General features: G+C 35.1%; 3 protein-coding genes and 1 pseudogene across 3 annotated transcripts; 3 read left to right on the top strand and 1 right to left on the bottom strand.

Annotated features, from left to right (window-relative positions):
- The first annotated feature begins 1,913 nt into the window (after positions 1 to 1,913).
- On the top strand, positions 1,914 to 5,632 carry LOC110687837 (protein NRT1/ PTR FAMILY 5.9-like). Its single transcript, XM_021864478.1, has 4 exons — positions 1,914 to 2,141; positions 2,482 to 2,699; positions 3,946 to 4,466; positions 4,644 to 5,632. Exons 1-4 carry the CDS (start codon positions 2,087 to 2,089, stop codon positions 5,443 to 5,445), a joined length of 1,596 nt encoding a protein of 531 aa, XP_021720170.1. The 5' UTR covers positions 1,914 to 2,086; the 3' UTR covers positions 5,446 to 5,632.
- Positions 5,633 to 6,422: 790 nt separating this feature from the next.
- Positions 6,423 to 7,379, bottom strand: LOC110687683 (transmembrane protein 45B-like). Its single transcript, XM_021864309.1, has one exon. The coding sequence runs from the start codon at positions 7,377 to 7,379 to the stop codon at positions 6,423 to 6,425; it is 957 nt and encodes a 318-aa protein (XP_021720001.1).
- Positions 7,380 to 8,487: 1,108 nt separating this feature from the next.
- On the top strand, positions 8,488 to 11,494 carry LOC110687836 (protein CREG1-like). The gene is made up of 6 exons (XM_021864477.1): positions 8,488 to 8,867; positions 9,487 to 9,522; positions 10,237 to 10,438; positions 10,712 to 10,790; positions 10,907 to 11,024; positions 11,137 to 11,494. The coding sequence occupies exons 1-6, from the start codon at positions 8,674 to 8,676 to the stop codon at positions 11,159 to 11,161; spliced, it is 654 nt and encodes a 217-aa protein (XP_021720169.1). The 5' UTR covers positions 8,488 to 8,673; the 3' UTR covers positions 11,162 to 11,494.
- A 1,200-nt stretch (positions 11,495 to 12,694) lies between these two features.
- LOC110687587 lies at positions 12,695 to 14,964 on the top strand (annotated as a pseudogene).
- The last annotated feature ends 1,113 nt before the right edge of the window (positions 14,965 to 16,077 follow it).

Raw genomic sequence — 16,077 nt, 5'->3', positions numbered from 1 at the left:
AATGTTTTTGTACTAGAATGCTCTTGTATATGACTTGATGAATGGGATTAGTGCTTAAGTATATGCTCTCAAATAATTGCTCTTTTTAATTTCTAGAGAGGCACACGAAATATGTGAAATAAGATGAGTTTATATAAGCTTAGATTCCTAAAACCTAGTTTCCTTAAATCACACAATCTTAGAGAATAAGATATATTGTAATTTTAGGAAAGTATTTATCTTATTTGATTTAATCACAAAGATAGAATCAATTAAGATAAATACTCCTAGTTTTTAGGTAACCAAGAATATTTCATCTTATTTCCAGCTGCACAAAATATTTTCAAAATAATCTTTTCGAAAAAATCTTTTTTGTAAAATCTTTTTCCAAAACGGCAGCTCGAATATTTCGTACAGTGAACCTGGTTCCCCGACCTGGTTCCCTGAATTGAAACATGTTATGAAACCTGTTCCAACTTTGTACCAGATTTCATATCATACTTCAATATACTTTTAAGCACTTATATAACCCAAACATGCAAGCATACTACGGAGCATATTACATGAAAACCTAGATAACATATTAAAGCATAAATCGTCTTTTCTTCATGTAATCTTCAAGACTTGAATCTTCCTTGAATACTTCTATTATGAGCAAACAATCTTTCTTCGAAATATCTTCGAAAGGCTTCTATGCTCCAAGTCTTGGAATCAACTCAACTACTGCACATGTAACATGGTTAATGCACAATAAAGAGTATGTGACTGCTTTTCCGCATAGCAGTCAAGGAAACGGTTCATACTGGTTCCCCACCAGTACATAGCACATTTATCATCTAACTGTTTCCTGTATATAGATAAGTTAGTTCAATAGATAACTCATATAATCAATAACTTATCTAGGAAAACAGTGTTCTATTTTAGTTGGTTCCCCCAACTGTATTGAACACTTTCAAAGACCTGTTTCCCTTAGCTGTTTGTCATCATTCAAAACTATCAATCAAAACCTAAGGGACTCAACAGTGATCATGCACGCAAATATTTTACTATATCATGACAACTTAAAACACTTTCTCACTTAGGTTGAATTGAAACCATGATGACCTAACAACATGTATTGAAGTGTGGAGGAGCATACGATCACATGACTTGGTGTGTGCACCACACACTTCAACTTGTGCCACACGCCGGTGCTAACACAAATTATGCGATGGCAAGTACACCTCACACGCTTTGCGCATGTGGTGTATGAACAATGAAACATATACGCTAGTTACAATTATATATGAGAAATACGCTAGTTATAGTAACTAACATATAGAGTTTTTGTGTTTTTTGTTTTTTTTTTTTGACATCGAACAACGACCTATATGTTAGTTATATAACTAACATATAGGTCGTTGTTCGATGTAAAAAAAACAAAAAAAACAAAAACAAAAACATTTAGGTTGTTACGATTTTGCCTAATGTTCATATGTATAAACATTTTTGAATTTTTTGTAATTGTATGGCGAACTCAACTTAGCTTGTTAAATAGCCTTAATTAAAACATAACAATTATCACCGGCCCTTATAATATAAAGTTATCTAAATTTATATCTCGAATTTATTGAACATAAAAGAGAACATATAATCTCATCCAATATGTTTAGTTTTTTTCCGATATCAATATATCGTGATTAGAAGCTTGTTTAATTTATAATTTATATACAATTATTAATTTTATATATACCTCTCATATATCATCATGAACCCCTTTCCCACCCCCAAAATAAGTATCCATGTCACCAAAAATGGAAAAAGAAAAATGTGTTCATAAAGTTTATTATTAGTGGCATGTCTAATAACCCCATTATAACATAAAACAAAAAACTTTACACATTGTGTTTCATGATCAATAATGGCCTAATGGGTACAATACGTGCGCACAACAAATATATAATGGAAACTTTGGCTACCAAAGCTTAAGAGTCTTAATTGTCTTCATGAAATTTCAGAAAAGATTAAGGAAGATTAATGATGATATTGCTAGTTATTAATTGGAGGTTTTTGGTAATTTCTACCACATTATTATAGTTATATTATTCTTCTTTACTGCTCTTTCTACATGGAAGGAAGACAGAAATCTAGAGCCCTCAACAAACCATGTATCATGCTTATAGGTATGTTAGTTACTCTATCTATTATTCATCATTATTTTCATCTCAAAGACACAATTTTTAAAATTTAAAATAACATTTTACTTGGACAATGCATGCAAAATTATTAATCTTTGTGTTTTACAATGTTTAACTTTACGAGTAATATATAATTTGTGAAATATTTGGGTTAGTCTTCAATTTATTCATACGTTCTCAAATCATGTCTAGATAATATCATATGAACTGGCTTGTTGATGTAGTTGTATTAATTACTCGGCTAAAAAGCAAAAAGAAATTAGAAACTCGAGGTCTTATTTGATTCGTACAACGTGCATGTGCATGTACATGTACGTGTTTACAGTGATTGCGGGCATGGAGAGATTTGCATTCAAAGGGGTGGCATCAAATTTGGTGACATATCTTACGGATATTATACATATGAGCAATTCAGCAGCAGCTAAAACTGTAAATAGTTGGTGTGGGCTTACATCTATTATGCCACTCTTGGTGGCTCCTCTTGCTGATTCTTTATGGGATCACTACTCAACAATATTGGTTTCATCGTTATTCTATATTCTGGTAAGTTCTCATCTACACCTACATGTATAACTATACAATCCTTGTGAGTTGTGACGAAAAAATGTAGCGTAGCCAAGCTATAGGATGGTAGCATATATAGCCATAATTCCTTGGCCCTTGGTCTTGGGACATTTGGCTTACTTTCGCATCCATATGGCAATAGGAGGGTAGATGGGAGGTTAGAGGTGTTTAAGTGACTAAGTCGTCATGAATTAAAAGTGAAGTGAAATATATAAGTTTAGCTACTAATAAGCTTTGAGGATTTATGAAATGCCACTCATATTTTGCCTTATTCGTTGAATTACGTACTTTGGCTATTTTGTGGTTGTGATAATTGCTAATTAAGCAAACACCCATGTAAATTGATTGGTTTTTGTCTTTGTGAATTGAATGCAATACAAATATAGAGTTTTTCCATGTGTATTGGAGAAGATTTTGAGTGAAATCCTATCAACCTACCATATTTTTAGAAGTTAAACATTTTTCAATGATGATAAGAAATCTCCTCTATAATTCTACAAAGGTGTTACCTAAAAGTATAAAATTAAAATAAATAATGTATTGGTTCACAATTTCACATCATAGCAATATAGCATACAGATGTTAGGTGTTGGTGCCTTGGTGGTGTCCACGGCAAAATGCACTTTTGTTGCCCTGACGAATTGCAAATGTGTTTTTTTTGGGTACAGATAGTGCTATTGGCATAATGTAGATGGAATTTGATACAGATTTTGACTACTATCCTAGAAATTAACCAACTAAATTAGTTGACATCTCCGATAATAATCTTTTTATCATTTATTTGAACAAATATTGTATATGTGTTGTAAAAGTATAAGGAATCGGATTGTTTTTAGCTTTTACCATGTACTCCGTAACATACGGTCAAAAGTTTGGAAGATGATTTTATTACTTCTTGTAAGTAGAGCACAGAAAACTGTGACTCATAATGAGCTGAGAGTGCCATAATCAATGTTTGGAGTGTCAAAATAATTCCCTATTTAGTTCTTATTTGATTTCATTTTTTCAATTCGCTATTATAAAACGTCTTTTAACTATCAAACCTTGAGTTATTCTAAATAAATACTCCTTAAAATTGTCTTTAATTATCAAAAATTCTACAATTAACATCTCTTGCTTCATTTCCAACCCCCTCCCCCCCCCCCCCCCCCCCCCCCCTCTTTTTTTCCTCCTTTTTGCTTTGGTAAGCCTCTACTTATTCCTACTCCTTTGCCCCTACTAAAAGGGCCTTGCAGCATTAACATCAACTACATTCGAATGGGCATGGCCAGTGAACAAGAATATCTCCAACGCATTCATGTTTTGGTCACTCTGTTTAATATCACTCGGCCAAGGAGGCTACAACCCTTCCTTGCAAGCCTTTGGAGCAGATCAACTCGGAGAAGAAGAAGACTTGCCCACTGACCAAACAGACCTTAAAAAATCCAGTAAAAGGACCCTCTTCTTCACTTGGTGGTACTTCGGTGTTTGCAGTGGCAGCCTCTTGGGAGTTTCTGTAATGTCATACATCCAAGACACTTTAGGCTGGTCTCTAGGCTTTGCAGTTCCTACCTTGGCCATGATCGCGTCTATCATCTTGTTTTCCAGCGGCACCAGAAGCTATACATTTAATTTCGCAAATGATCACAAGGTTGATAATCATAATCCACTCAAGACTACGGTTGATGGTCTAAAAGCTGCTATATCAAGGGTGTTCAACTGTGGCATCGGTGAATCCCATCGCAAAGCGGATGTTCCAGAGTTAGAGTAAGTTTCTTCTATTTCAAGTTTTCAACCGAATGCATTAAATTGAAAAATCAAAGAGATTTCTACTTTGTATTCAATAGGTACTCGCACTTGATAAATCAAAGCATCTTTCATTTTTCCTTTCAACAAAACAGAATTTCTAACAGTAATGGTCTTTGTTTTTCCTCTTTCTTAAAGGCTGCAGGAAAATCAAATCTCAAGCCAGAAGTTAGTAGGAACCAAGGAAGTTGATGAGAAACCCAGTAAAAGAATTCGCCTTTCTGACAATATTAAGGTATCACTAAGGCTCTTACCTATTTGGACCATGCTGCTGCTGTTTGCTGTGATCTTCCAACAACCAGCCACATTCTTCACCAAACAGGGCATGACGATGAAACGAAATATAGGCACTAAGTTCAAAATACCACCAGCGACTCTTCAAGGAGCCATTACTGTCTCAATTATCCTCCTGATGCCCTTGTATGACAAGATTCTTGTTCCATGTACACAAGTTATCACCAGAAATGAGAAGGGAATAACTGTCCTGCAGAGAATGGGAGCAGGAATGGTCCTTTCTATCATTGCCATGGTGATTGCCGCCTTGGTAGAAGAGAAGAGACTCAGAACTCCATCATTGACTATATTTTGGTTGCTACCACAATACATATTACTAGGCATATCAGACATCTTCACAGTTGTGGGCATGCAAGAGTTCTTTTATGGTGAAGTTCCTGTTAAAATGAGGACAATGGGAATAGCCCTGTATACTAGTGTGTTCGGAGTAGGCAGTTTCCTTAGTGCTATGATGATATCTTTGATTGAGATCTTCAGTACAAGGGGAGGAAAGCAGAGTTGGTTCTCAGATGATATGTCGAAAGCAAGGCTGGATAAGTACTATTGGCTACTAGCTATATTAAGTACATTCAGTTTGCTGGTGTATATAATTTTGTGTAGATTTCACAAGAGTAGGAGTGATTTGGGTGACGAAAATGATGTATAAAGTTTCAGTTTATCAATACACTAGAGTAGTAGTGACTTGATTGATGAAACCAGTTTATAAAGTTCTGGTTTATCAACTTTATTCACTCTAAGCTGATCTTGTTACCAAATATAATCCTCCACATCAGATGGACAGGTGATTGGAATAAACAGGAAACTAATAACAGAAACAGTGGCATTGTGAGAAACTGTGAGCACATGAAAGTGCAAGACAAAAATTCTTAAGCAATGCTTGCTGCAAGACAAGGCAATCGGGCTAACAGAATAGCAGACACAGATGAAATCAGAGGATAGATGTAACAGGTGTATCATAATATTGACACTGCTCAAAATGAGAGTGTCGTGACACGATCTATCATAGCACGAAAATAGCAAGATGATTAACGGTGATTCAATTCACTTTAAAAGATTGGCAAGTCAACCAAAGCTCAGGCTTATCAAAGAGAGTCAAGCTGCCCAAAGCAACAATTACAGCAGGGGGAAAACTGGCAAATGTGCTCTTATGCATAAGGGAATAACATAAAACATTGTGATCTTTCCACATATTCCATATCATTTAACCTTAACAAAACAAAACATATAAAATTGTTTTGCTGATGATGAACCAAATATGAAAAGACAAAATAATTGTTGAATTGAAAAGCTATACACACTAAACAAGAATTATGCCACAATAGAAAGTATAATTCCATAGGACTATAATATTTAAGCTTTCTTTGTTCTTAATATACAAACAAAACATTTTATGGCTGAAAATGCTCCAAAAGCACTAACAAAGAATGAATGTGAATACTTCATAACACTCATAACTATGATCACCTGATACAAAGATGACAACCACAGTTATCTTCCCCGAATTCGAAGGCATAATTCCCTTTCCTACTCCTTGTAACTCCCTTCGCAATCTACATGTAATCTTCTATCTTTCGCATCAAAGGAAGAAATTCTTTTCGTTTACTCATACAAGCACCAAGTTACCTAACTCACTGAATGAGAGCCATGACCATTAACACCCAACTCCACAGCACCATTCTCCCTTCTCAACCCTGCACTACCATCTTCTTGTTTAACCACATCATTGCCACCATCATCGGAATCCGAATCCAAAGTAAACGTCCCTTGATTCTCCACCCTTAGCACCTCAACACCGAGAGGCCGATAACTCGAGTAATTACCCTCAGCAGCAAACCTTCTTCCAAAACACGAATACACTCCACAAATCACAGTAACAAGAAAAGCAAGATGACAATTGAACAAAAGCACAGCAATCGCCCCACCACGATGAGTATCCATATGACCATTACAATTAATCGTATAATTCCCTCTACTCTTATAATGCAAAGCACAATTATTCGCAATCAAATCCGAAAAAAACGAAAACCCTATTTGCACAAACCAAGTCCCCTTCAAAATTAACCCTAACCCACGACCCAATTTAGGGATTCCAGAATTTGGGGAAACCAATTCAATCATAGTAGAAAACACACAAATTGCAATCGGAACAAGCATTAAATCATAATAACGATTCTCAATTCCATCAGAATCCTTCAAATGGAGATGAAAAAGTAGAAATTCTTCGAGAAAAGCGAATAGAAGAATCAAATTGAGTAAAGGAAAAGGGAAATTGAGCGATTTAGAGAAGAAATTGAGAAGACCCAGAAGAGAAAACATGAAGAAAAGGGAAGAAATCGCGAGTACCTGAAGTTGGAGAGTAGAACCGATTTTGTCAGAGGAAGAAATAGCGTCGAAGAAGGAGAGAAGAGAGTTGATGATGAAGAGGAGAGAGAGAGATGCGGCGGAGATAAGGGTGATTGTGGAGAATCGACGGTGGTTGTTGGGTGGTTGTTGCGGTGGTTGGGAGGAAGAGGAGAGGGATTCCCAAGCTCCCAGAAGGATGAAACTGCCGCCGGCGAATGCCATTGAAAATAGCCCCATTGTAGTTTGATGGTTTTCTGGGAATTGGAGCTTGATATTCTGCAATGGTCAATCAAGAAATGGAGAAAGTTGAGAGATTGGAAGGAGGTTGGTCAAAGGAGAGAGAGTGGTGGAATGCAGAGTGGTCGTTAAGTTGGAAAGTCACCGGTTGCTACAACCTTTGCTGTAGAAGAATTTTCACTTCCTTCTTGTGTCCGGTTTTGACAAAATTGACTTGTACGAGTACTCCTATCAATTTTTTTCTTTTTTGATTGGTAAAGGGAAGGTACCTTCCGGATTGGAACTTTCACAAGTATAATCGATCCAGGTTAGCAGACTAGACTCTTTAGGAGTGGAGGAAAGGGGTAACGGTAAGAGAAAACCACTTTAAAGAGTCTCTAATAGGATTTGATCGCACAAACTCATGGTTGTAAGATACAATACGAGTATCAAATTACTTGATTAATATTACTGTAGATACGAAATTTGGAATTTTAACCTTTTATCTGGTGTGGACCCTGGTAAAAAATTTAGCTTATTAAGTACTCTATAATTGGCATTAGAGTTAAGTAGTATTCTTTGTCCAAATATGAATACATATACGTAAAATGTATCGATTTAAATGTCTTAAGTGCACATTTCTTTTTAAAATTGAGATGAATAAAATGGTCAGGCTAGCTATTGTGTATGATGTGACTTCATTCGTGATTTTATTGCGTAACTTATGAAATATGAAGTATAAGGTTATGAGAATTGTTTTTTCTTGTTCGGGAAAACTTAACTTTTAAGGATAATAGTCTCTCTTTTATTCACTAATTGAAGTGTTCAAACATCAAATAATAACTTTGCTATCCTTTAAATTGCAATTACATCACTCAAGATCACACTTCAACACAATGCATGCCTCCAATACCCATTTCAATCAAATAGGCAACTAATAGCATGCTATTTTCAATTAAAATCACATTTTGATAAAATTTTGTTACCGTTATGACGTTATCTTTTAATTCATATTAGTTACCAATTAGTATGTCAATCACGAATTAAATTTTTTTGCTTTAAACCCTCAATCAGGCACCACATAATACTCTCTTATCATCAAAATTATCAATATAGATATGCAATTACATCACGAAAGAGCACACTTCAACGCAATGTACAAACTTTTACGGAGTACCAAATTCACTCAATTAGGCAACTCATATCATCAACTTCTTTAATCTCACCTTAATCATATTCCTTTTCTATATAAAAGCAATCCAACTCTTTAAAACAAAGACAAAAGTAATCCAATCTCCTTCTTCCTTTATCATCAATGGAACCCATGAAAATGACAAAAGTTCCAATCTTCAAAGCAACCTCACTCTTCTCATATTTGATGTTGATGGTGTTGCACTTCCAGTTTAGTGTTGAAGGCCGCTTATTATTTTCTCTCTCCAAACCAAACCCCAATGATGCTGCTGCTTACGCTCGTTGGTTGGTTTCCCAGAGCTCTTGGGGTGTTCTCAAGTATATTTCTCTCTTCCTTTCTATTAATTTCCAATTTTTATAGTTAACTGTTTACTGGGATGTTTATATTTCTGATAGCAATTGATTAATTGAAAACCCCTTAAATTTTTGTATCTTTGATTATTTGGGTTTTAATTCAATCTGTTTTTTTTGTATCTTAAATGGGTTTATTAGATTGCGGACATTGATTTTGTCATATGAAAGAATTGAGTTAAATTACTTAGATTGGTGTTGACCAATTTTGGGGAAGTTGGTTTTTTGGTGGTGTGTAGAGGGAGTCACTGTAATATAGTTGGGATTCAATTACATGTCTTCGAAAATGTTGCCAACTAAGCTAGTAGACATCCAATGGAAGACGAACTTTGAATATTAGCTTTCATCTTACTAAAGTAGTAGTTATACCCTTTTACAGTTTTACTACATTCAATCATCACAAGATTGAAGTGAAACATCTAACTTGTTTTTGCTGGCCTTGAAAAATCAAATGTAATTATTTCAATGTTCGAATTCAAAACGGAAAAGAATTATCTTTTGGTAATATATTGTGTTTAAGTGTTCAATTTAAGGTGAAAGTAATCTGTTGAGGTTTAAGCTAATATTTACATCATTTGTTTTGCAGTACCATTTCTCCAGATTTAGGAGGAGCACCTTTTGGGTATTCACTCTTTCCCCAGCTTTGTTTTTCTTTCCTCTCGCTCTTCATGGTTTTTAAATTTATGTCGGGTTTTAGTGCTGAAGTCGGGTTCTGTGTATCGGTGTCACATTTACTCATAACAGATATGGCATTGTTAGTTATTTGTTTGTTTGATTTTGATAGTCTTTCAATGTCATGGCATCCATTTGGTTCGTGTTCTTGTTACAATTGTTTGAGTTATCAAATTTTATTAGATGATCCGGTTTGATCGAGCCTTCAGTGCTTCCGATGTGATGGCATCAATGTGCTGATAACGATTTTTATTTTCTGTCAATCAATTTCAATATATGTTCCACAACAATATATGTTCTACAATCCACAAGACCACACATCAAGTTTTTGAGGTTTTACCTATGCATGATCAATTTAATTACTGGGAGTCTTATACTTGCCACATCAGTGCTGTATGTTGTTGAGGCACGGTTGGCAATAATGTCTTCATTGATTTAGCACACATTAACAAATTTCTGTTTTCACATAATATTTACCCCAATTAATCTTCGAGTAGTTAAACTGCTGAGAGGGTCTTTGTCCTTACAACTTACAAGTACATCCTAAAGGAGATGATAGATATCGTTTTATTACAATTTGTGAACCCCACAAACTCTTTCTGAATTGGTTTTAGGAATAGTATCAAGTGATTGACATTATGATGTATCTGGAATCTGCTTGTAGGAATGTGGTTTCGTTTAGTGATGGGCAGCCAGGCAAAGGTGCAGGTGTACCGTATTTCTACTTGACAACCCTTGATCCAACTGCAGCAAACGCCCTGAAGGACCAAAGATCCTCATTGGCAATCAGTGAGTACCCAATTGGGACTTGTGGAAAAACGGATCCTGAAAATCCCACTTGTGCAAAAATTACACTTACAGGAAAGGTGTGCTTCTCTTCAGTAATTTGTGGTTTTAGTGTTTGGTGAAATCATCTGTAAGATTGTAATGTTGTAGATATTCAGCTTCAAATCTGGCTTCGAAACTTGGCAGCAGTTCAATCTGAAAGGCCAGACTATGTTTACAATTAGTAAATTACATGTGGACGTGTATGACTTATTAGGATATTAGTCTAATATGTACGAAGTAATTATTAGCAGTATTGATCAGAAGTACATGTGCATACTTATATGATTCATTGCCTTCGTGATCTTTTTCAGTTGAAACTGGTTGATGCAAACTCCAAAGAAGCAGAATTTGCAAGGTCTGCCTTGTTCGCAAAGCATGCTGAGATGAAAGGTAAATAAAGACATTCTTTCTGTTATCTACTCCATATTTGAGGTAAATGAAATTCTTTTTTATCCATCGGCTGGGTAAAATTTTTGATGCTAACACAATGGTTTATGTTTGCATAGGTTGGCCGGAGAGTCACAACTTCCAAGTCTACAAGCTAGATATTAAAAATATATTTATGATTAACTGGTTTGGAGGTCCAAAACCTCTTACTGTTGATCAATATTTACAATGGAAAATGTAAGTGAATTTGCTCAATCATGATTCTGAATAAATATACAAGTACTCCGTGTATATGAAGCTCTAATTAGCTGAACTGCATAAATCTCATTTAATTGTTTTGTATGTGCAGGCACAAATTGGCAAACTCTTTGTAAATTCATGCATTGCGATTCTGTTACTGATTCAGGCATGTTGTTTCAATTGTAAATGTCAAGGGTATATAAAACATTGTTTCTGATCAAAATTACAATGCAAAATGTATATCACTGTATAGTGTCTGCTGTAATTTGTAACCTGCTAATATGTATGTACATTATGAAAGTGGTATACACTATCAAATTCATGTAAGTACTAAATTGGGTATACAGCAATGTAATGGCAATTGGTATATATTTTAGGAAAAAGATATTTGCAGCCCTTAGGGCTGCATATAAGAAGCTAAAAGTGGAAAGAAAAGACAATAAATAAGCATTTATTACACCGATTTACTCGTGAATTGTCGTCAGGGCTGCATATAGCATTATCCTATATTTTAATAACTTCTTCTATTCCTAAATAAGTGACGTTTAAGGTTTTGCACCTTTCTTTTTTTTTTTTTTTTTTTTTTTGACAGCAAGGACAACATAAAACAGCAGATCAAACTGCAACAAAATTCTACGCTACTAGCAATCTCTAATAATGCTAACGTTTTCCATTGGACTTGATTGCATGTTTTTAGCAACATCTAAAAGTCTAGAAACTGCAATCTGAGAATATCTTGACATCCTGCTTTCCTCTGCTTTCTGCTTTCAGTAGTCTCTTAAGAACATCAAATAATTATTCTGTCTGAAGCTGTGTTGCAGCAATTAGACATTGAGTTTCTTTGTCTATCTCAAACATATTCCCATTCTCAAGTAGAACCCGTCCAATCACCAGTTTCTTTTATTTCTTTTCCATGATCCATCAGCAAGTATCTTAGTCGAGAAGACCCTGTTAGTATAACACTCAGGCTTTTCCTGGTTACAGTCTTCTACAGAGTTCGTCAGTGCTGAAGATGGTACATTTTGATTTCTCAAGCTATCAATTGAGCTCTTAGTACATGGGATTCTCAGAAGTACCCTTAAATCTACAAAAATACTCCATATCTCTTAAATTTTTCGACGAATCTACAGAGCCTGGGAGACTGTTTCAAACTTTCAGATTCTAATGCTCTTTGAGCTATTAGGCCTGTCTTTCTTATGAAATAAACTCATATAATTTCTTATCCGACCTGAAATAAAGACTGTAATGCTGTATTTCAAATTAACATTCAGATATGAGGATCTCCAATGTCTTGACATTGTCCAGTCCCTAAAAGATGTTTCTCATCTTCTGTAAACTGACTGCAGAAATGGCATGATACCAGGATATTCTGCTTCCTAAGATTAACTTTGACTGGCAGAACCCTTTGCATAATCTTCCAGACAAAACGTTTCCTTTTCAGGAGCAAACCTAGAGTCCATAGGTGTTTCCCGAAACTGTTGAGCCATCCTTACATGAATATTGATGTCGGTTCCCCGTTTGGAAAGAGTGAACAGATTTAGCAGTCATCACTCCAGATTGATTTTGACTCAATTCAAAATCATCTGAATCCGCAGTTGGTGTAATATGAGCATCCAGTATAATCCTTACCAAGTCGTGACCTAACCACAACTTATCTTCTAAAACTATGCCCTTACTAGTGTCCGAACTAATATGGGAAGAAGTTCTTGTATTGCATTTGAATTTGACTAGAATATTTTAATCTCAAGAGATGTCAAATAGCAAGTCTTGCAAGTTGCAACCAAATCACATTAACAGCTAGATATATGTACTTAAAGACCATAAGATTTAATGTTACTTAAAAAGGAAACTAGTACCCATCAAAACGTTGTTTTTATAGGAAGCAATAGTACTGTATCCTGTGAGAGTATCCTCTATCTTGCATTGTTATCAGAAAAATAAAATGGAGTCGAAAAAGAGAATAACAAGAACATCTCCAATTTTCAGAGTAACTATTCTGCTAACATATTTGATTTTGGTGTTGCATTTGAGTATAGTGTTGAGGGGCGTTTGCTGAAGCTGTCTGTCAACAAACCCGACCACAATGACATTGCTGACTATGCTCGTTGGTTGGTATCCCAAAACTCCTGGGGTGTCCTCAAGTAATTTTCTCATTTTCATTCTTTCAATAGATTCACCTAATATGATGTTGCTATTCGTTAATGTTTTATACGTTGTATATGTTTTCTGATTGCAATTTGACTCATTTAGATATCAGTTTCTACTTTCTAGTCCTCTGTTCATCATTTTGGATCTTATTCAATCTGTTTTCTCATATTTTATGTGCGATTTAATAGTTATGTCATTTTGTGTTCACTACTAGTCAATCTATTACAATAGTAGGCACACTAGGTGCGGTGGGATCTCTAAGCTGTGTTTTGTGTTTTATATGCTTGTGTGTTAGATTTTCCCCGTGTTAATAGATGGTCCATCTCTAATTATATGAGTTTTATTTGATGGACAATAGCTAAACTATAAAGTTCACAATCTTCTAATTAATCTAGTTATTAGCCAATATGATGATGCACACATATTTTTCATAATTTTAAAAATTGGTACTGTTTGTGTAAGTAATAGAACAAACGAATGAGGTAAATCCAAAATTTCTGAACATCACTAGAGAGAATGAGTTTGGAGTTAGATAAAAATTATATATTCAGCGTTTGACTTTTAAAAAAATCATGATCAACCGTTGACTTTGATCCTTTAGATTTAGGTGCTCTTGTTTGGCATGCAAAATAAGTCTGCTCATTTGACAGTATCAAAAGTACTTGTTTACTACCTTGCGTTGTTTTTAAGTTGAAGTATGTCAAGTATCTGATCTATTGTAAATGAAGCTAATGTGTTGCTTTCATGTTTTTGCAGTACCATTTCCGCCGATTTAGGAGGATCTCCTTTTGGGTGATCTCTCGCCCCACCATTTCCCCTCTTTAAGGTGTCCATTATACACCCGGATGTAACATGTATACCCTACACCCATACTCAATTTTTGCTCAAAAAAACATATAGAGCTCTCCCAATTGAGTAATGGGCAAAGAATGATCCCTTGAGTGAAATACACCCGGATGTACAATTTATATAATGGACATTATTTCCTTAGCCTAACGATGCCTAGTGCTTCCATTGTGTTTATCTTGAATTCACGATGTTGCAATTGATGTTTTTTCTCTGTCGGTGGAAGATATATCATTCTTTTACAAATTGGCAAGGCACAAAAACTCTATGATGCTTGATTTTGTATACTTGTATTATCATTCTTGTTAATTATAACAATGATGTACCTACATGTAGCAACGTGGTTTCGATTAGTGATGGACTACCTGGCGAAAGTACAGGCATACCATACTTCTACTTAGCAAAATATGATCCCTCCTCTGTGAATGCTCTGAAGGACCAACCTCTTCATTAACAGTAAGCGAATACCCAATTGGGACTTGTGGAAATACTGATCCTGAAAATCCCACCTGTGCAAGAATAACTCTTACAGGAAAAGTACGCTTATCTTATCTGTAAGTGTATATTGTAATGTTTGTATGTAGATGATGTTCTGCTACTTAGAACAATTTTTCATGCTCGACCTTTGGTTTTACAGTTGAAACTAGTTGATGCAGACTCTAAAGAAGCTGAATACGCGAGGTCTGTCTTATTTACTAAGCATCCTGAGATGATATGTGAGTACATTTCTTCTACCACACACCCTTATAATCGTAATCCTATAGTCTGACTGATATTTTCTTGTAAAGGCTAACAAAGTAAGTGATTTATGTTTTGATCAGATTGGCCAGAGAGCCACAATTTCCAGGTCTTCAGACTAGATATCGAAAATATATTTATGCTTAACTGGTTTGAAGGTCTAAAACCTCTTACAGTTGATCAGTACTTGAACTGGAAAATGTGAGTAAAACTTCTGAAACATAATTCAGTTGTATTTTTCTACTTCATGTCTATTAACTCATACGCCATTCGTTATATATGCAGGCACAAATTGGCGTTCTCCTTGTAGATTAATGCTTGCATTGGCATTGGGTTACAGTCTTGATTCTCACATGTATTCTTTCTTATCTCAGCTGTGCAAAATGTATCACAGTGCATCCTCTGTTGTAAGGTTCTTAATTTTATGTTCTTGTAAGAGTTGAATTGGTTGTACACTGTCAAAGTGGTTATTTATGATTAATTTGTTTTCTTAACAATCCAATCCCCTTCTTTTCATGTCTTAGTACAAGCTTTCCTTACTCCTAAATTACGTGCACCCTTCTTTAAAGTCGCATAATTTAACAAAATTGTGTCTAAGTGTCCCCGTATCTTATCCAAAATAAAACGTATTATAAATTGTCACAAAATAGCATTAAAATTATTATTTCATTAATTAACCTAAATTAATAAACACAATTTACATTGATGCACAAGAAGTTCAAAACTCATGTACAAGTACATGTACAACACTGCCTTCTTGATCTTCCTAAACTCCTAACAACCACTTCACTCTCCAGGAACAAAGTTTGTAGCATAAGACCAAGCATTGTTGTTAACCGGATCGGCGAGGTGGCTAGCTAGGTTCTCCAACAGATTGACAGACCCTTACGGCCTTACCAGTAACAAAAGCTTGATCAAAGAACCCAAACATAGAAAGAAAACATAACTAACCTACCGTTCTTATATAGTAGCGGGGCATTAAAAATGCTCGCTCTTATATAGTTATATTTCTCTTTAATGCACAATAATTCTAAATATGGCTAGCCGGCACCAGTTTATCCTTTAGAATATACTCCGTATTATTTTCGTAAATAAATAAACAAGTTTATCCAATTATCTTGTGGAGCCCGTATTTAATGAAAAAGTTATTGATTTATTTTTTTTTAAAAAAGTCATGGGATAAACAAATCTAATATATCTATTAACTATTTCTCAAAGAGAGTGAGGGATAGCTCAGTTGGTAAGAGCTTTCTTCTCGGTTCCAGGTGATCCTGGGATCGATTCTCATCCCCGCCCTACTGGCTCATATGAACCAAAA

The sequence above is a fragment of the Chenopodium quinoa genome, unplaced genomic scaffold (genome assembly GCF_001683475.1).
Source record: "Chenopodium quinoa cultivar QQ74 unplaced genomic scaffold, ASM168347v1, whole genome shotgun sequence".
In the NCBI taxonomy this organism is placed as follows: Eukaryota; Viridiplantae; Streptophyta; class Magnoliopsida; order Caryophyllales; family Amaranthaceae; genus Chenopodium; species Chenopodium quinoa.
Note: the sequence above shows the minus strand (reverse complement) of the source record. Positions and strands in the feature narration are given on the sequence as shown.